Source organism: Oppia nitens, unplaced genomic scaffold, assembly GCF_028296485.1.
Source record: "Oppia nitens isolate AA-2021 unplaced genomic scaffold, nextdenovo-longstitch-racon4-pilon3 scaffold4_pilon_pilon_pilon, whole genome shotgun sequence".
NCBI classification, from domain to species: Eukaryota; Metazoa; Arthropoda; class Arachnida; order Sarcoptiformes; family Oppiidae; genus Oppia; species Oppia nitens.
The window spans coordinates 674,901-695,663 of NW_026533232.1; the positions used below are offsets into that span (position 1 = coordinate 674,901).

The 20,763-nt window shown below is 31.0% G+C and overlaps 5 protein-coding genes across 7 annotated transcripts; 1 reads left to right on the plus strand and 4 right to left on the minus strand.

Moving 5' to 3' along the window:
• Positions 1-1,783: 1,783 nt before the first annotated feature.
• Positions 1,784-2,717, plus strand: LOC128959741 (uncharacterized). The gene is made up of 2 exons (XM_054305747.1): positions 1,784-2,118; positions 2,336-2,717. The coding sequence occupies exons 1-2, from the start codon at positions 1,784-1,786 to the stop codon at positions 2,715-2,717; spliced, it is 717 nt and encodes a 238-aa protein (XP_054161722.1).
• A 914-nt stretch (positions 2,718-3,631) lies between these two features.
• Positions 3,632-6,711, minus strand: LOC128959504 (zinc finger protein Xfin-like). Of its 3 annotated transcripts, none has more exons than XM_054305465.1 (3): positions 5,864-6,711; positions 3,905-5,785; positions 3,632-3,817 (listed from the first exon to the last, which is right to left on the minus strand). In XM_054305465.1, exons 1-3 carry the CDS (start codon positions 6,456-6,458, stop codon positions 3,705-3,707), a joined length of 2,589 nt encoding a protein of 862 aa, XP_054161440.1. In that variant the 5' UTR covers positions 6,459-6,711; the 3' UTR covers positions 3,632-3,704. The 3 variants fall into 3 exon arrangements, with proteins under 3 accessions (XP_054161440.1, XP_054161441.1, XP_054161439.1); XM_054305466.1 differs by having other exon boundaries at positions 3,905-5,029; positions 5,114-6,711; XM_054305464.1 differs by having other exon boundaries at positions 3,905-6,711.
• Positions 6,712-7,544: 833 nt separating this feature from the next.
• LOC128959742 (zinc finger protein 420-like) lies at positions 7,545-10,832 on the minus strand. The gene is made up of 3 exons (XM_054305748.1): positions 8,073-10,832; positions 7,734-7,976; positions 7,545-7,648 (listed from the first exon to the last, which is right to left on the minus strand). The coding sequence occupies exons 1-3, from the start codon at positions 10,777-10,779 to the stop codon at positions 7,545-7,547; spliced, it is 3,054 nt and encodes a 1,017-aa protein (XP_054161723.1). The 5' UTR covers positions 10,780-10,832.
• Positions 10,833-13,887: 3,055 nt separating this feature from the next.
• LOC128959743 (uncharacterized UDP-glucosyltransferase YdhE-like) lies at positions 13,888-15,294 on the minus strand. Its single transcript, XM_054305749.1, has 2 exons — positions 14,745-15,294; positions 13,888-14,687 (listed from the first exon to the last, which is right to left on the minus strand). Exons 1-2 carry the CDS (start codon positions 15,241-15,243, stop codon positions 13,888-13,890), a joined length of 1,299 nt encoding a protein of 432 aa, XP_054161724.1. The 5' UTR covers positions 15,244-15,294.
• Positions 15,295-18,350: 3,056 nt separating this feature from the next.
• LOC128959744 (uncharacterized) lies at positions 18,351-19,893 on the minus strand. The gene is made up of 2 exons (XM_054305750.1): positions 19,534-19,893; positions 18,351-18,488 (listed from the first exon to the last, which is right to left on the minus strand). Exons 1-2 carry the CDS (start codon positions 19,876-19,878, stop codon positions 18,351-18,353), a joined length of 483 nt encoding a protein of 160 aa, XP_054161725.1. The 5' UTR covers positions 19,879-19,893.
• Between the last annotated feature and the right edge of the window lie 870 nt (positions 19,894-20,763).

The following is a 20,763-nucleotide window of genomic DNA, read 5'->3' on the forward strand; positions in this document are numbered from 1 at the left end:
ATAAAAAAATAAATAAATAAATATATATTTAATGCTTTAGTATGGATTTTTATTAATACTAAATTTAATAAATTTTTAAATTAAAACTGTGCATTATTAAAAAAATTTTTTTTATTAATATTTTATATTTTCAAAATAGAATATTAGTTATTTTAAAAAATATATATTTAATGCTTTAGTATCGATTTTTATTAATAGTAAATTTGATAAATTTTTAAATTTAAAAAAATAATCTGTGTGCATAAATTTTTAAAATTTTATTAATAATTTTATTCTATCTAAATTTAATTTCACTTCCGTTTTTTATTTTGATAATTAAAATACAGGTGATATTACTGGTTGTGTTGTTGATCACTCTACTATACAAGTGATGAGTCATACATTGTTTTCAATAGAAGTTTATATACATGTATAGTACGTAATGCATACATACATTCAAACATATGTATAGTTACAGTACATAAAAATACTACTATACTATAAAATTGTTGTCAAATATACACATGCGTTAAACTAAACTTTTTTAAAAAAAAACAACAAAAGTTTTTTGAACAACTATTTTACTGAATATTTAATTAAAAAATATATATATATTTATTTATTTGTTTTTCTATGTCAATATTTAAATATGCAAATCTTATTATTAAATTTATTTAATAAAAAAAATTTTTTTTTTGATTAAAAAACAAACTAAAGATTCACTAAATATTATATACATATATATAATATAAATATTTTTATACATATTTTATATGCACTTTTTTTAATATAATTTTTTTTTTTGATTTAATAATTACTATACTATTGATTTTGATATAAAATCTAAATGTAAAATAAATAATAATAATAATAATATATATAGTAATAAAAATTATTATTATTATTATTGTTATTTGTTGTTTTCGGGTCAGCACCAGTTCCCATGAATTTTTTTTTTAGATTACCAAATTGAGATGATAATAATAATAATAATAATAATACTGATGATATAATCTCCCTGTCCCCTAAACAAACCAGCACCCACACCCAATACATATAGATACAGCACATAATAGTATACCCGTCCCCCACACCATACTGTAATAGTAATAATAATAATAATAGTTATAATAATAATATAAAAACACTTTCACATTATTTTTAATGCAAAAATACCCACAAATTTTATGCCTTATATATACAGACACACTGTTACGTTATATACAGTATATATAATATATTTCAATATTACATAAGTTGTAACATAACATATATTAGCATAACTTTTGAGATTGTAATTGATATTCAGATTATAATAAATTTTATACAACAAAAAAGAAACTTTTTATTTTCACTAATATTAATATATATTTTTTGTTTGTCTGTATGATTATGTATAATATTGTATAACTATAAATCAAATTTTATTTTTATTTTTTATTTTTAATTAAATTTCCCAATAGTTTTTAATTTAGTCATTTTTATTAATTAGATTTTTTTAAAAATATATAAATGTATATATAGTTTATATCTAACATAAGTGTGTCAACAAACACACACACACACACAAAGAGGAGGAGGAGGAGGTTAGCTAACTGTTCACTATCCCGGTGCACACATACAGACACAAAAAAATAAATCTATAGGGATTATCTGAAAGGGAAAGGGCTGTCAAATTAATTTTTTTTATTTCAAGTGTATGTACGAGTGCGGCGCACCCTAACCTACCGAGAGAGAGAGAGAGATAGGATTATAGATTATATACATAACCTTTAAAGTGATAGTAGTAGTAGTAGTAGTGATAATGACCCAACAATTGGTAGTCGTGTTTACCTGGCTGTGTGCGGCCCTGTTGTCCATTCGTGGCTACCAGACATCAGTGTCGGCACAGTCGTGTCATCTGAGGGAACTGGATCTGTGCGCGGCTACACTGTTGGTGTTTACCCAGAATCCGGCCGGCATTGCCACCACCGAAAACGAACTGAACAAACAGTGCGGTTATCTTCGCGAAGCCGACTTTTGTCTACGAAACTATACCCGCCGGTGCTCAACACCATTGCAACGCGAGCTCATACAGTTTGTTACTGAGGGTTCGCTGAGACTACTGTCCGAGTACTGTACCCGCGGATCGCAACTACAGTTAAGTATTTTTTGTTGTTGTTGTTGAAAAAAAATCTACTATTATATACTGTATATATATATATAGTAAACTAAAAAAACAGATTAAAATATAACTTATAATAAATGATTTAATAATAAAATAAATTATATACCTTTCCATCCATACATCTATAACCTGTCTCTACTACTCACCCACCCCACCAACTATTGATACCCTGTTACCCACACCCGATAGGCACAGTTATCTAAAGCACGCCAGCTGTCTGAACAGTGCCCAACGTACCCAACGTATATGTGTCAAAGATCTTCAGGCGGCACTGGAAGTGGTCACACAAGTCGAATGGGACAAACGTATACCGGCCGGTTGTTGCGCCTACAGGCGCTTTCTCCAGTGCATCGAAAATCTGGTCGAAAGCCGGTGCGGTAAAGAGGCCGTAGAATTTATGAAACTATTGCTACGTATGGCCCTATCCCGACTACCCGATATTGTTTGCCAGGGCTATGGTCACGAAAATTCTGAATGCAAAACACTGTTACCGCCGGCCGGCACCTATCCGAAAGGTCCCCGCTCCAATAGCATACTGTCCCGATTGTTTTCGGCCTATACAGGCTTGTAATAATAATAATAACAATACAGATACAGGTAATAAATAGATAATAATAATAATAATACAAATTGAAAGGTAGAAACAGTAACCAACAAAAAAATCAATTACCGGTAATTGATTTTGTTGTTGTTGTTGGTTGAAAAGAAAATTTTGTAATAAAAATTAATTAATTAATTAAAACTTACCTAGATTAATTTTTTTGATAGAGTATGTATCTGTTTTTTTTCTTAATAATAAATTTACCGTAATTTTTTTTGTTGATATACATTGTATGAGTTGTTAATAATATTTAATTTTATTTTTGTTGTTATTATTGATTCAATTAATTAATTAGCCAACTAATAATTTTGTTAGTTTTTTTTTAAAAAAAAGGTAATATTTTTATTATAATAGTTATTATTAATTTTTTTTATTATTATTAAATAATTAGAAACTATTTATAATAAATACAATGTTTTAATTTACAGATTTTTGTTTGTTTGTAACAAATGTAATCTACCGGTAATTATTGAAAAAAAAATAATATTACCGTAAAATCTTGTAATATTTTCAAATGAATTTAAGTAAATTTATAAATATTGTAATAGTATTACTGTAAATTTATAATAGTAATTAATAATAAATAAAAAATCTAAAACAATTTTTTTTTAGAAAATTTCACTATATTTTCTTGTATTAAACTTATTATAGGTATTAAATAGAGCTTAATAATAATAATAATACTTGATTAATTTACTGGTAATAATAATAATAATAATTTAACATAAATGACACATAAATTTTGTAAATTACAAAATATTAAAAAATAAATTTTACAAACAAAAAAAATTGTAATTATTACCAGTAAATTATTCTTAATTTAATAATAATAATAATATAATAATAACAACAAAATAAAAGTAAAATCTATAAATTTATATCCCAATTGTGTGTAAATGTAATGTTTAAAAACTAAATAAAACAAACAAAACAAACAAACAAACAAAAAATTAGTGATTAAAAAAATTCAGATTCAGTTTTGATAATATCATGAGTAACAGGAAGAAGTGGCTGATATTCAGCTGCAATGGATTGTATTAATTCGTCAGAGACTTCTTGTTTGACTATATCTGTGTCGGACAAAGACAGACAACAACAAAAAAAGATTAAAACAAAAAATGTCTTCAAATAGATCCGTCAACAAAAACAATGCATACCAATGTCAAAGTCCAATATCATGTCATCCATATCTCCACTAGTGATAACATCGTCACGCAAGTCGTCATGTTGTTGTCCTCCACCGGTAACCGCCGCCGCCAATTGGTCATCCGATGATGATGATTGCATCGATTGTTTCTTGCTTCGATTATCGCGGGCGTGGCCCGAGATAGCGGTGGCCATTATTTGCTGCATCATTCGGTCATTGATGCCGCCGACATATTTATCGTTCAATTGTTCGCCACCAGATTCTTCGCCATTACCGCTAACATCACCACCACTACTGCCGATACTACTATTTATCTGATGTTTGCTTTTTTCATGATAATTGAGCGACTGTTTAGACATACCGACCCAAAAGCATTGGAGACACTCGAAGGCCGGAATCTTATGTATGGATGTCAAGTGATATCTGATGCTAATGTCTTTCGAAAAACTGGCCGTACATTCGCTGCACTGGTATAGAGTGGAATTGTAACCATTGACGGCGTGTTCGGCCGCCAAATGTCGGATAAGTTCGACAATATTTTTGCCGCCAAACACACAGATCTGACATTTGAAACTATCAGTCTTAGGCTTTTGTTTTCGTGAGTTGTTTTGTTTGTCATTCGTCTTCATAAACGTATTTTTACCGATAATTGTCGTCGTCTTGTTTGTTGGCTGCGCTACAACAGTGACCGCCGGTTCGTTGGCTGCCGAGTAGGTGGTACTAACGTACTCTAACGGATCAGCTGCTGATGAGAAGGAGGGCTGATCTAATTGACGATTATGCATATGTTCAGAATGAGTAGACAATTGTGACCACGAGCTGAAAATGGCCGAACATTTGTCGCAACAATACGGATGAATATTCTGGTGTACAGTCGATGCATGTCTTTTTAAATCGTCTACCGAATCGAAATCTTTTTGGCAATCGTAGCACCGGTAGTAGACATTGTCGCCGGCGGCGCCCGTACTTTGGCGATCGTCCAAAGCGGTAACCGTTGGCAATATAATACTGCGAATTACTGGAAGTTTAGATTTAACGGTAGATTTGCCTTTCAATATGTCTGAAACAAATGTAAACTTTTGTTGACTATCTGGTGCTGTCGTCGACTTTTTCATGGCTTCCCATTTCTTGTGAACTTTTTTATGATAACAATAAGAAGCTGCTGACTTACCAGTCCACTCGCAAAGCGGACACTTGTATATAGTTTTACGATATTTACCGGTAATTGTTGTTTTCGACGGTTGTGGAGGCGGCGGCGGCAGTAACGGCTGCTGTGGCTTTGACTGCACTTTTGTCTTCGGCGGTGTCGTCTCTAACCAATTACGCAACGATTGGCTCATAAATGTAAACTTCGATGACTTATTATTATTGCCACCACTTTCATTGTCGTCCAACGCTTTTCTATGAGTGGTAGTTATGTGACGTGATTTGGCGGCCAACGATTTGCCCGTCCAATCACAGTGCTGACAGCGTACACGTCGGCCAATCTTTCGCATAGCCGACGATTTCATTGGCGAGTTTGCCGCTGCTTTCGGACAGTGTCTGGCATTGTAGTGATAGTTGAGCGACTGTGTCGACCGGCCTTTCCAGTCGCACGTCGGACACCGATAGGCGGCTACATTGTGCCGGACCGACATGTGATTCAATAGTGCCGATCCTTTTTGGAAAACTTTCGGACACATTTGGCAACTAAATTGTGGAATCTGTGGCAGCGACACACGATTACCTGTTCCACTACTACTACTACCACCACCACCTCCGCTGTAGGTGTGCTCCTGAATCAAATGTGTGGTCAACTGTTCACGTGTTGGAAATATAAGGCGACATTCGCGACAATGAAACTGTGATTGAATGGTTCGGTGAACAGTATTCGAGTGATGGTTGAGATCATCTGAATTGGAAAAAGTTTTATTACATTTAAGACATCGATAGGCCATCGATGACAACAACGATGAATTTTTAGGCGAACCGACAGACGACGACAATTGTTTACCACCGGAGGTGCGCTGTTGGCCACCACTAATACCGTTACCGCCGACAATACTGATCTCACTTATGGTCACATCGGGTGGCAAATGGTGTTTCTCTTGTAGCGATTGCATCGATGATCTGCGCTTAGATGTCGTCGTGGATATCGCCGCCGAGTCCTCAATGACATAATGCTTGCCATTGAATGCCAGCTCATGTCTTGACGGCTGTTGTTGTTGTTGTTGGCCACTGATTTGCGATACCGATTGTTTGTCGTCAATCAGCCGCTGATATAATTTATTATTGTCAATAAGTCTGTGAACACGTTCGTCGGCTGTCGAACTGCGGCCACCACTGCCACTGCCAACTGATTTTCGTTGTAGTTGTCGATTACATTTGCAATCGTTGACCAATACAAGTGAATCGCGACGGATAGTGTCCAATACGGCAGTCAATCGCCGCTCGTAAGCCAATTCATCGGCCAGTCGACGATTTTCTTCGTACAACTCGTCCAATACGTCGTTGACAACTATCGCCGATGAATTGGTGGCGGCGGAGGAGGAGGACATTGAACAAGCGATTGGTGGTGAAGACATTTTGGTGGTTACTGTAAGGTCGCGGCCGCTGACGCTGACGAGGCCGCCGCCAATCGATGATCGGGACAATGAAATTTGATGAAAGACAACAAACAAAGTGATTGTTCAGACCATACATACAGACAAACAAAACAAAACAAAACAAAACAAATAGTCAGACAATGTGTGAGTCAATAGACTTATTAATAATAATAGTAAACAAAATGTAAACAAAACATAAAAACATTTTTTGTTTTATCATCAAAACATACAATGCATTGGAAAATATTACTGCAGTTTAAAGTACTCTATAAATACTGTAATTCATTCAATAATAAAATTCATTGATTATTACATTTATATCATATAAATATATTCAATGTGTTTATACAGTAGAGTGTGTTGTTTCCATTGGAAACACACTAATTACGAGAGATAGAGAAACACAAAAAAAAGTTATTTTTAAAGTATTTAAAAGTAATTAAATGTTATTTTTTTTTTGTTGCAAATAATTATTTTTACAACACATTATACAGACTGTTATAAGAAAGTATTTAATCATTAATTTTTACTTTAATAATAATAATAATAATGTATATTTAATTGAAATTTAATACTAAAAAATTAGTAATACTGTGTTGTGTACAGTGTATTACATATATAGTAATATTATCGGTAATTAAAATTTGAAAAAGTTTCAATAATATTTAGTTATGGCATAAATACAGGTATAAATAGTATCACCAAAATTGATAATGGATATTACCATGGTTATAATTGATTGATAACTAATTGTTTATAAAATATAATACATATATAAATATTTTTAATGTACCGGTTATAATAAAAATAACAATTTTTTTTAATTATTATTATTGAACGACATTTACAAAACAAATACTGTATGAATGAATAAATAATTGATTGATTGATTGATTGATTGATATAATTAATTAACTAAATAAAAAATATAAGAAAAAAAACATTTTGATTAATTTAATATTATTATATATAAACTAAATTCAATGAGTTTTATGTTTTGTTTATTATTTATTAAAAAAAATTAAAACATTTTTTGTGAGTAATTTTTCGGTCGAAAAATAAAACTCATGGATCTAATGGCAAAACTCCTTCGATATACTCGTCTTCTTCTTCTTCTTCATCATCAATATTGATAACCAATTCTTCTTCTTCTTCTTGTTTAACTTTAACTGATTTCATAGACAACAACAACAATAACAACAAAAATTACAATCAATTAATAGAAAATCTTTAACTAATTTCAAAGTCGTTTACTTTGATTAAAGTTCTGGAGTTCGGTCCGTAATGTATTAATCGCTTCATCTCGACGATGACTACTACCACCACCACTACTATTGTCCGCATTAGTGGCAACTGGATTGGTATGTCGTCTAGTATTGTCGGAACAAGTAGTGTCCATATCGTTGTTGTTAGTCAATCGCTGATTAGGTTTTACTTTCATATTGTTTTGTTGTTGTTGTTTAATAATTTCTGGTTTTAGTAGATCTTGAATATCATCTAAAAAAAATTTAATTGATAAAAAATAAATTAGTAAAAAATTTTGTTGTTAATGTTGTGATTAAAAAAACAATAACTAAAAAAATTAAAAAAAACCTAAATCTAATTGACACTCATTTGCTGGAATTGTTTCATCAATAGATAACATATCGGAATGATTGGCGGCATCGGTAGTAAAGTCATGAATATCGATGGCTTTATCTGTCGGCGACGGATGACATTGTTTTTGATGATCGCTTAGTTCTTGTGCCGAAACACACAGTTTGTGACACTTATCGCATAGTAATTGTGGAGAACTTTTTCGCTTATTTTTTGAACTGGTTGTCGGTTTCGTTGTTGTTGTTGTTGTCGTCGTCTCGGATGTCGTCGGATCAGTATTACTACTACTACTATAGGTCTGTTGTGTATTGTGAACAACTATTTCGTGTGTCTCAAGAATTATTTGGTCATAAAATATCATTTGACACGTACGGCACTTGAATTGTTGATCATCGCTACCATCAGTGATAGCAGCAGCAGCAGCACCAGCCGTAGTGTTACTACTACTACGACTACTAGTGCTGCTTGAATTAGGGCTACGAAAGTTGTTGTTTCGCTTTTGTGGTCCACTGCACACAACCTGATGTTGGATCAGTTGATTGGTTGTATCGAAATATCGCCGACACTTATTGCACAAGTATTTCACAGAATTAATCTTATGATCGTTGACCATATGATCGTTTAGTTGACGATCCGATTCAAACGTACGCTTACAGACTGAGCACTGGTAGACAATGATGGACACATCAAATAACGATACGTCTGACTCTGTCGACTCAGCGGCCGCTACCGACGGCGGTGGCGCCGTTATTTTGGCAGTAGGATCGATCCCGTGAACTATTGCCCGATGATTAGTTAGCTCATCGGTGGCCAGTGAAATGAATTCGCAATCGCCGCACGAATAGCACTGGTCGTGGTGTACGTCGCGCCGATGGCCAACATAGCAGTGTTCATTAGCGCACACCAAACGACAGTCGGCGCACGATCGGCTGACTGTTCCCTTCCGACACGATCTCATCTTGTGTGCCATCAGTTGATAGGATGTACGATACAGTTGGCCACAATCCGGACACTTGGGATGCTGTTGGTGGTGACTGATTAGTGCAGAGCTATTCGGGAAAGTTTTATAACATATCACACACTTGAAATTCACCGGTGATGATGCTGATAGTTGTGGTGATGATGGCGGTGGCACTGTTGGCGGTGCCGTTGGTTTTGGCGTAGAGTGAAATGAGCGCACATGTTTGGCCATAACATCGCGATTGAGAAAATTTATGCCACACTGTGGACAACTTGAATGAGCTGATAGATCGTGTTGTTTGAGTTCAGTGGCCGATAGAAACATTTGGGAACAAATCAGACAAATGTGATGGAAAGTAGTCTTATGTTTGATCAGCTGATGATATTTGCGGAACACCTGATTGCAGACCGAACAGACCAAATGATTCAGCTGTTCGTGGGTTTGCAGCTCTGCTATCGTATTGAAAACCAGTTCACAGTACTTACAGGCCAAGTGGTCGCTGTATTCGTGTAGCCGTAGAGCACTTTCTCTCGGAAAAACTTGCGGACAATATCGGCAACGATTATCAGTGTTTGATGTTATCTTTGATTTTGACTTTTGCTGTTGTTGTTGAGGAGAAGCGGCAGCCGATTGTTGGCCAGCTTTGTTGATAACATTGTTTGTGCTGCTATTAGCGTTAGTATTGTTGTTGTTTTTGACGGTAACTAACTTCGGATGCGATTGTTGCCGATGTACGACAAACTGTTGATGACTGGAAAGCATTTCGAAACAATCGTTGCAACGATAGGCCAATAGTTTTTTATGTGCGGCCAACAAATGCTGGCCTAATATGGCCTCCGAATCTGCAATTTGCGAACATTCCGGGCACTGATACCTGCGGGCGTTGACTAACACTTTTTCTGGCGCTATCACCGATGATGATGTTGTTGTTATAGTTGTTGATGATGATGACGACGATGAAGCTGACAACTGGCCAATCGGTATCTGATTTGGTATTAAAATCTGGACTATAGGTGACTGCATTGAAGGCAAACTTATCGGCGGCGACGGCTTCTGAGGTGATAGTAATCGATTTGAATGACTTGTATTCAAATGTTGGGCCAATTGGTCGTACGTTTGGAACAATTGTTTGCATTCGTGGCAAACAAACGTCTGTAACGATTTGTGAATACTGTTGATGTGTATATTGAGATCAAGTGGTGATCCGTACTGTTGTTGGCATTGTAGGCAGTGATATGTCTTACGATTTGTATTGTTGGCACAATTTTCATTGCTGTTGTTGTTGTTGTGGTTAACAACTTTTGGATCAGTTTCGATGACTTCGACAAAGTCGTCATCAGTTGTTTTGCGCCTTTTCATTGAACTACTCATTTCAACCTCAGTTGTCTTCGTTGTCGTTGTTGATGATGTGGTCGTCACCGGCGGTCGTCTAATCACTTCTTGTGTAGATTTTCTTAGCACCACTTGTTCTCCTTCTTCGACAATATCGTTGGCCACTATCACAACATCTTGCGATTTATTGGCGCCGGACATCAACTGCTTGTATTTGATGTCCAATTGATTCGTATCGGCAAATGTCTGGCGATTTTGCGGACAAACACATCGTGTTTTGGCAGTCATCGTCAGCCGCCGATAATCGTCTAAGACATTCACCAATTGTGTCTGAAATGTCAACTCTTGTCGCAATCGGCGATTGTCTTCGGATAACTCGTCCAACAAATCGTTGAGTACTATATCACACATTGTTGTTGTTGTCGGACACCAATTGATTGATGACTACTAATCCCAATTAACTAAATTGTTACATTAATTGTAATCACATTTGTTTATTTCAATTTAATAAAATAAAATATCATAAAAATAAAAACAACAAATCAATTGTTGTTTTTAGTTTCTAATGGCAATGCAATGCATTGCTTATTATTATTAGTATACAAACAGTGTATAAACATAAACAATGTTTTTTTAATAATATTATTTGTATATAAAGTTATAATATATTTAAATTACGTTTAATCATAGTATAAAAAGTAACTTTTATTTATTAAAAAAAATTATAATTATTTTTTTTACAATATTGTTTATACAGTCAGAGAGAGAGAGAGAGAGAGAGAGAGAGAGAGAGAGAGAGAGAGAGAGAGAGAGAGAGAAACTTATCATATTTTTTTTGTTAATAAACAAAAATCATTTAAATTGTTCCAAAAAAAATCATTATATACAGTATATAACTTACCGGTAGTAATAAATTACTAATTGTTTGTTAAAAATTTATTAAAATTAAATTAATAACAAAATCTATTAAGATTAAGCATAAGTTTTTTAAAAATAAAACTTTTGTTGTGTTCAAACATTACCACTAATTACTTCACGATTTAGACACCGATTCAACAATTGTTTTATATGCTGTACGTAATGACTGGTCTGTCTGTTATCAGTGAAAGCATTGGTATTCATAATAACATTGTTATGTAAATCTCGTTCATTATTTGGTTTTTGTATTTGTCTTATAAATGTTTGCCAATCAGTATATAGTCCTTCAATTGGATTCAAAAACGGCGAAAATGGCGGCAAAAATGTGATATCGTGTCCGACACAACCATCACCACCACTGTTGTCAACCATTTCGATGACAGCATCGGTATTGTGATCACTGTTGACAATCAGATGCATACCAGCGGTGTGGTTGTCGTTGTCAGTAATGATAGCATTGTTAGCAATAAAATTTCCAAAAAACTCGACAAAAATCGGCTGAACTTCACTGTTGGCCGGAATTTCCTGAATATTCATAGCCAACACCGATCGATCAGACATAGCCCATGAGATACTATAGGTGCGATTGCGGACAGTGGCCGTACGCTTTACAACACCGCCGCCGAGTGGAGACCTATTTCGCGACCAAATCTGTACGATAATTGTATCGCAAAACACTAGTCGTTGTTGTTGTGGTCGATCGTCATCGGTATTGTCGGCGGCTATCAATTGTTGACAACGTCGGGCAAACTCATAGCGCGCTTCAATAGTATCGGCACTGTTGTCCACTTCCAACAGTGTGGCCATTCGTTTGAACGAAAAGTGAAACTCGCGTACAGTACTGGCAATCGGATGCCGTGATTGGCAACACTTTTTGCCAAAAGTAATGGTCAATCGTTCGGCCAACTGATCCAACGTTTGCGTACAGTCGGCATCCATCCAATCTATAATTGTTTGCTTCTGATGTGGACTCAACAGTGGTTTTCGGTGACCAGTTTTCTGTTTTGTTTTGTACCCGAAGTCACGATAGCGCTTCATAATCATCGACACCGTACTGATGTTCAGACCGTATATATTGGCCACCTGTACGACACCCATACCGTTGATCATATGATCGATAATTTCACTTCGGGTTTCATCGCTTATCTTCATTTGCGACCGTTTTGTGGCCAATCGTTTCGGTGGCCGAGACTTTTGACTGTTGTTGGCACACGTCTTGCGAGATCTGGTGGTCATCAGTGATGAAACGTTTTCTTTAGTTATGTTTACATCCATTTCCCGTTTAATCGGCATTTGTTCGGCCAATTCAGCAACAAAACCGTCTGCCGAATAACTGTCGCCGCCGTCGTCGGTGGACTCGTCTATTGATTGACCGTTAATAATCACATCGCGCGAGTCGTCCATAAGTTGTCGGTCGTCATTGAAGCAGTCGTTTGACGGCAAAGTATCGATGCCGTCGATAATCTCGAGACCGCCAGCCGTAACCACTGTATCTTCGTTGATGTCGGCATTGTTGTCCGCTTCATGTGATAATCGGCGAACACTTATCGGTCGCGTATTGTTTTGGTCAGCGCTTGATTCGCCGTTACATCGCATTGACTGTTGTCGGCGTTTCCTATCCAACAAACGGTGATATTTGGTGTCCAATTCGTCTATCGATGCCGCGATTGGAGCCGTCCGTTGTCGGCAAACACATTGCGATCGCCAGTCGTGCGATAAATTTCGGTAAATCTCCAAAACACTCAGCAATTGTCTATCAATTGACAACTCAATCATTAGTCGCGTGTTTTCGGCGGTCAACGAGTCGAACAACTGGTCGGATACCGACTGTCGTGTCGATATTGTTGTGGACATTACAAGTCAACTAATTTGGCCACCAAATGGCCGCACGTGAGGTAGACTTGACGCTTAAAAAACGTGTTATAAATATAAAACAATTATTTATTTATTTATTAGTTTTTGTTTTGGTATCAAAACAAAAACATTGCTATTGTTTTGTGTTTCTATAGAAACAGTAAAACTTGTATTACAATCAGGGTTTTAAGGAAATAAATGCCTGCCCTGGCAATGCCCAAATAGATGCCATAAATGCCTGGCATTTTGGGCATCTATTTTATTTGTCTGCCAAATTTAATTGCTATAAAGCAACTGTATTTATAAAAAATAATGTAATTTACTGTTTTTAGCTTGTTAATTAAATTTTCAATTAATATAATTAATTCCAATGATATTACCTTTTAAGTAAAGATATACAAAACAAAAATACAAACAAATATCGATAAAACAATGTTTTATAGATAAAATAATAATATATAATTAAAATAATAGGTGTCACCACCTGAAAATAGATGTCCAGGGCATGGCAGAGGCAGGGCAGGCATTTGGCAAAATTGGCATCTATTGTTAATGCCTGCCATTTTTAAAACCCTGATTACAATACTTGTAATGACTTTTTTTTGGAGAAAAAAATCTATAGTTTTATTAATTTTATAAAATAAAAATAAATACAATATTAATATAAACAAATTTTTTTATTGATTATTATTATAATTAAATTAAAAATAAAACAATTTTTAAAAAAAAATATTTAATTATAACTAATTATTTTGATTTCTGTTTAACTAATCTATCAATTATTTCCGGTATTTTTTCAATTAGTTTCTCAGTTTGTATTCTTTGAGAAACTTGTCGTAACTTTTCAATCAATTTATTGTCATTTAATATCTTATCAATTGATTGCAATAATTGTTGTTCAGAGCACTCGTATGGATTGAGTCGTATACCGTAACCCTTGTCCTCAACTCTCTGTGCGTTATCGAACTGATCGAAAAACAATGGGAACACTAACATAGGTTTACCGAAATACATACATTCGGTAATAGAGTTATTGCCGCCGTGTGTTAGAAATAGGTCGACAATTGACAGCACCTTTACCTGTGGTACAAACCTTTCGCCCCACATGTTGTCCGCCAACTCATACTTGTCGTGATTGACACCTTTGGACACAATAAACCTGTGCTCACTGTTGGCTAACATAGCAACTAAACGTTTCATTAGGTCGACGTCTGCGCTGCCCATCGATCCCAACGAAAGATATATTAATTTTCCTGATTTCTGTCTCAACTGTTCCGGTATTTCAAACACGTCCTCATTGGCCGTACGCTTATAGTAATCAAACTGATAGAAGTTGTCGGGCAGTGGCCTAATGTCAGTGTAGTCCAGCTCTTTGGGTATTAAATAAAAGTTTGCGTACGGAGACGGAAACCATAGCTGATTAGCAGCCGGTGCCGGACATCCATGCGATTGAAGCCAATCGGCCCAGACTTTGAACGCTTGAAATCTGGTTTCATTGATTTGTCGTCGATAGTCATCCCATAGACTCTTATCATTGATAGGCAGACCTATTATACGATATGATATATTAATTATGACATAAAACACATGTTGAATGTGATTACCCAATAGCGATGGCGGCAACCGGTTGTCCTCCAGACACATGTCTAGCGATAACGGATTATTACTGTTTGACATTATCCATACGCTACCAGAGTTGACAACCGACGGCATATTTATCACATTATCCGAAATGATGGCATCGGGTTTGTGGCGATCAATGATTTGCCGATAGTAGGGTTCATCGGCTTCGCCAATGGCTATCAAGTCGGCCATCATTTCAGTTGTAAACGTATTCAAACCTTTTTCAAGTGGCGTCCGATTGCTTATCATATTCTTAATCAGTTCCAAACTATCTTCGACAGTATCTTTGACAACCTCCTGTTCTCCGCCTAACAGTTCCACTACAAAGCCCAGTGCCTGGAGTTTTGGTCGCCAACTGGCCCGTACGGCAAACACTACTCGATGGCCACTGTCGCGTAATACTTCGCCAATACCGATACTGGACATTATTGGACCGACAAAGTTGGCCGGTGTCATCAGCACTGTTAGCTTTTTTGTCATTATTATTTTTTTTTAATAACTATACTTAACTTATATAAAAAAAATCAATTATTACTATGCAGTGAAATATTATTTAGAAATTTTATTGTATTCAACTGTTAATTAAAAAAATTTTAATAAAAAAAATATTAATTAATATTTTTGTTAACTTAAAAATAAATTAATTTTTAATGACTTGTATTTTTGATTAGCCTTGAATAGTTATGTTAGTAATTTTGTTATCATTTTATTTACAAAAATTGATATATTGAGATACTATTGAATATTATCAAAATTTTAGCATATGTTGCTATATGATAGTGTTTTAAAATATTTTATAATTACTTATAGTATCTACAATCTACAGTATATTAATAATAATTATTAATATTATACTATTAATAATATAATATTGTATCAATAATTTAAATAATTATATATTTTTTTAAAGTTATAACTACTTACAAATAATAGTATGCATAAAATATATTTATGAATAAATATAAAATTATATTTATTAAAATCAAATCAACAACAAAAAAAAAGATAAAAATTAAAATGAAATTTAATGACTAATATTTTTTTTTAATCAAATTGTACACAAATTGAGTACAAATTCAATTTATTTGATTTAATATATTTATTTAATAAATTTATTGATTAATTATTGCTTAACTGATATACTGTAGAAATGAAATATTAATTTAGTACTTTAAGCTTAATAAATAAATAATATCATATTTTGATATTATATTTGATATAAATTAATATTCTGTAATATTTATATTATTAATTTTTTGTATATCTATAACATATACAGTATATAAAAATTATGTAGTTTTTTATTGACTATTAATAAATTATTAATAGTATTAATACCTGTATATTATTAGCACAAATTTCCTATTAATAACATCAAAAAAAATTTTTGTTTTTGTTGAATGTTTATGTAATTCAATAATATTGAAAAAACAACTAATTGACTACAAAAATAGATAGCAATTTAATATTATTGTTATTTTTGAAATAATATATTTCTCGGAAACAATAATCATTACGATAGCCAAATATTGTCGTAAAATTAAACTGCTTATAAAAAAGCAACAAAAAATATATAACATAAATTATAGCATAATAATAATAATTATGATGATGATGATAAATTGCTAACAATATAAAAGTTAATTTACTATTTAAAAAAAATGATTGATTAGTACCAATAATAGTGACATTTAACTAAATATTGTTTTTTTTGTTGATAAATAATAAGTATTTCTAATTAATTTATTTAAAGTAGATTTTTTTTATAGTAGATATAATTTATGAATACAGTTTGCAATTAGTTAAAAAAATTTATTTGCAAATTTCTAAATTTCCACAAAAATAAATTACTTTTTTTAATAATTTATAAAATATACTAAAATAGGATTATTAGACTACAATCTCAATAATAAGTTAGAATAATAATAATAATAATAATATAAATTTAATGTTTTATTTGAATAACAAATATATTGTAAATTTTTTAAATTTATAGTCGAGTTAAGTAAATAAAAAACAGCGAAAATAAATCTTTTTATTTTTTACTTTACACTAATAATATTACACAACATATGATAGTAATATAAATTTATTTTATATAACAGTACAATACTTTAATGTTAGTGCATTCATGCAAAATTTTTTTATATAATATAAAACTCTACATTATATTATTGATATACATTTACAGTACTTTATTTCATATAAATTTATATATATATATAAAACAAATTGGATGCCTAAGCACGTAAATGATATTGATTATTTCAAACATATGAATAATATATATATATGATATACAGTAATACAGTACACTATATATTATATCTATATAAATAAATTTTATTTATAAATTTAGTATAATATATATTAAATTTTATTTGAAATTCTGTGATTTTTATTTTTTTTGTCTATGTTATTGATATATATAAATAATATGATATATAATTTATATATTACGGAATATATTAACAAAATCATAAAAGCATTTTTATTAACTATTTTTTTTATTATTACTATTTTTTACTAAAACTTATAAATATCAAAGGTTTCACAGGTTTATGTTATATGTCATTACTATATATACTATTATATATATATATATATATATAGTATATAACTTAGTATTTTCAAAAATAATTCAAAATAATTTATACAGAATTTGTTTAATATTTAATAAATTGAATTTATTATTTAGTAATGTTTATGATATGTTAGGGTTTTTTTGTGTATGAAAATACATTAATAGCTAATTAACTAAAATATTCACTTAAAGTAGTCAAATATGAATAATATTTTTATTTTTACTTTATTTCTTAATTATAAATATATAAATTATTTACAATTAGTATTATTATTGAGTATCTCATTATGCATATGACACTTAAAATAGATTTTTAATGAAGTTTATTAAATATATTTACTGTATATATAATTAATATTAGTTTGTTAGCTAATGATTATATATTTTATGTGCTAATACTTGATTATATTATTATGTTATTCAATGGCATTTATTTTATTATTATTATACTTAGAAAATTGGTTTATTAGCTGTAATAATAATAATATGGTTTAGATTTGAGGATATATCTATTTAAGGAAAATAACAATTTCATCTTATATATTGTTTGATAAAAATTACAATTATTGCAATGTAATTAATAATATAGTTTATACATTATTTTATTAGTTTAATTATATATGTATTCACAAAAAAAAACATGGTATGAAATATAATAATAAAACAATAAATACACAGTAGTTTTTATTAATCAATTTATTAGTTTTATCTCAAAAAAAATAAATAAACAAATATTAGTACAGTATTATGATTATAATAATATATATATTGAAAATTAAAAAATAGTAACCAAACAATGATATCGCATATAAATTACATTAAAATATTAATACAATAATAATTTATACATCAAATTTTTGCTGTTTGTGATTATAATGACAATGAAATATAAATATATAATTATAATAATTATTAATAAGTTTTGTTAATGAAAAACAAATAATGTTAGAAATAGTTTTTGTTTAAAGTCTAAACAAAATCAATCAATGAATAAATAAATCAATCAATTTTTGGCACCCAATAGACAGGATCTGGTAGACCATAGTGTGTCGGCCAGTCGTTTGCGGAAACTTTCCGTATGCGGTGCCCGACGTTTGTGACACGATCTGGACTTTGATTTTTTGAGGCACACAAAAAATGCCTAAAAATTAGATTTTAATAAAAAAAGTATTTGCCATTAATTTCAATAGTACTGTATATATATAATTAATAGACGATTAATAATTAAATATTTTTTTGGTTACTTATTTTCCATAAAATTACAGTATTTATAAACACATAACCAGTGCATAGTATAGTTCAATAGATTTTTTTTAATATATTGATTTTAATAAATTTATTCAACTATACTATATTATGTTTGATTTTAATATGACATTTATAATTGGTTAAGTGTTTATAAATAATATTTATGCAAATTTAGTAATCAAAATGATTAATAGTCTATTATTTGGTCAATGATTAATATTTTATAATATTTATAGATAATATAAACTACTTAAATTTAGTCTTATTAAAAATTAAGTTATTATAAGTTATTAAGTTATAATAATATACCGTACAATACAATATAATTTATAACTATTACTTAAAAAAATAAAATAAAACATTAGCATTAAAGTATTTTGGGCTTATAATACTAGTATAATACTATGAATTATTAACATTATTATGTAATCTATAACATTGAAAATATTAATACTGTATTAATAATAAGATTTAAATAATTAATTTCATAAACATTACAATAATAATGATAATAATAAAACTTATAATACAATCATACAGTACATGATAGTACTGTATTATTTGTATTAAATTTATATGATTATCAAAAAAATAATATAGTATTAGTAAATACACTGTAAAGATAATAAGATTTAAATAAAAATAAATATATTAAATATTTATTATATGTTTTTATTATCATAAATATTTACATAATTTTTATATCCTGTATATACTGTATATCAATATATTGATTTATATAAAAAAAATTAGCTAGATAATTTAAAATCAAACTGCACTCCCTGAAAAAAATCACTAACTATCCGGATGTAAAACATATTATTATATACAGTACTTTAAAAAAAAATTACAGTAAAATAATTATATTGAAACTATTTCGGGGCACAGTTAGCCAACAAAAACAAAAAAATATAATAATAAAAACGGATATGACTTACGGATCTGAGAGCACACTTGGGCTCAAACGAGTCCTTCTTTCCCAATAAGTGGACAAATTTGTGGGCTCTTATAAACCGATGGCCGCACCGCCAGACCGCCGCCCGATGACACTCGTTGCCGATTATGTCGTTGCTGTCCGACGACGACGTCGACGGCGTATCTATGGCCGCTATAGTCGCCGCCGTTGCACTCGATTTTTTGGCCTCCGATAGGCCTACAATAAATGCGGCCACAAATATGATACACAAATAGTATAGACACTGTACTAATTGTGATGTATTAGTTGTTTTTGTTGTTGACATTAATTTATTAATTAACAAAACGGAGATCCCTTTTAATGTCATGTCAATATACAGTACTATGAGATATACAGTATAAACCACACACACAAATAAACTATATATATATATATATATATATATATATATATATATATATATAATTATTGTTATTAGTTTTAATTATTATTAGTTAGTTATTTTTTTGATGAAAGTTAGAAAATTATTTAGCTGACCAAAAAAAATAATAATAATCAAATAATTGATAATAAATTCATTAAATAATTAATCAATAATAACATTTTCAATTGTCGACACATTAATAAATAAAAAAACAAACAATTAATTTCGGTTAAGTTATGTTGCAGTTCATTGAAATTCATCAAAATTTATATATATAAAAAATAATTAATTGTTGTTTGAAATATTATTTCAATTATTATTATTATTAAATACAATAGAGAGTAACAAACAAACAAAAACACGCGGTTTTTTATTAATGATGTTTTATATATAAAATTTATTATATAATATTGTATATTATAAATGTATTTTTCACATTAAATATATATAATATCAATCGATATACACAAACAACAAAAAATATAATAATAATAAAAGATTCGTCAGAGATTTTTTTCCTGGGAATTGGCTATAAAAAAACGGTTATGCGATTCAAGTGACGGATGAATTATGTGTGTCTGTATGAGTGTGTGTGTGTTGTTTGTATGGATGGATGGATGGAGAAGCCACTCACATATAGTATAGAGACCACTGGAGAAAAAAAATAAACTAAAAATTATTACCAATAAAATAGAGTACCAGTAGATAGAGGAATGTTGTCGTTAAAAGTTTAGTAAAAACATCTAAAGTTTAACATACAACAGTACATTACAATGTTATACCTACTGTTCCTCCCTATCTCTCTCTCTCTCTCTCTCTCTCTCTCTC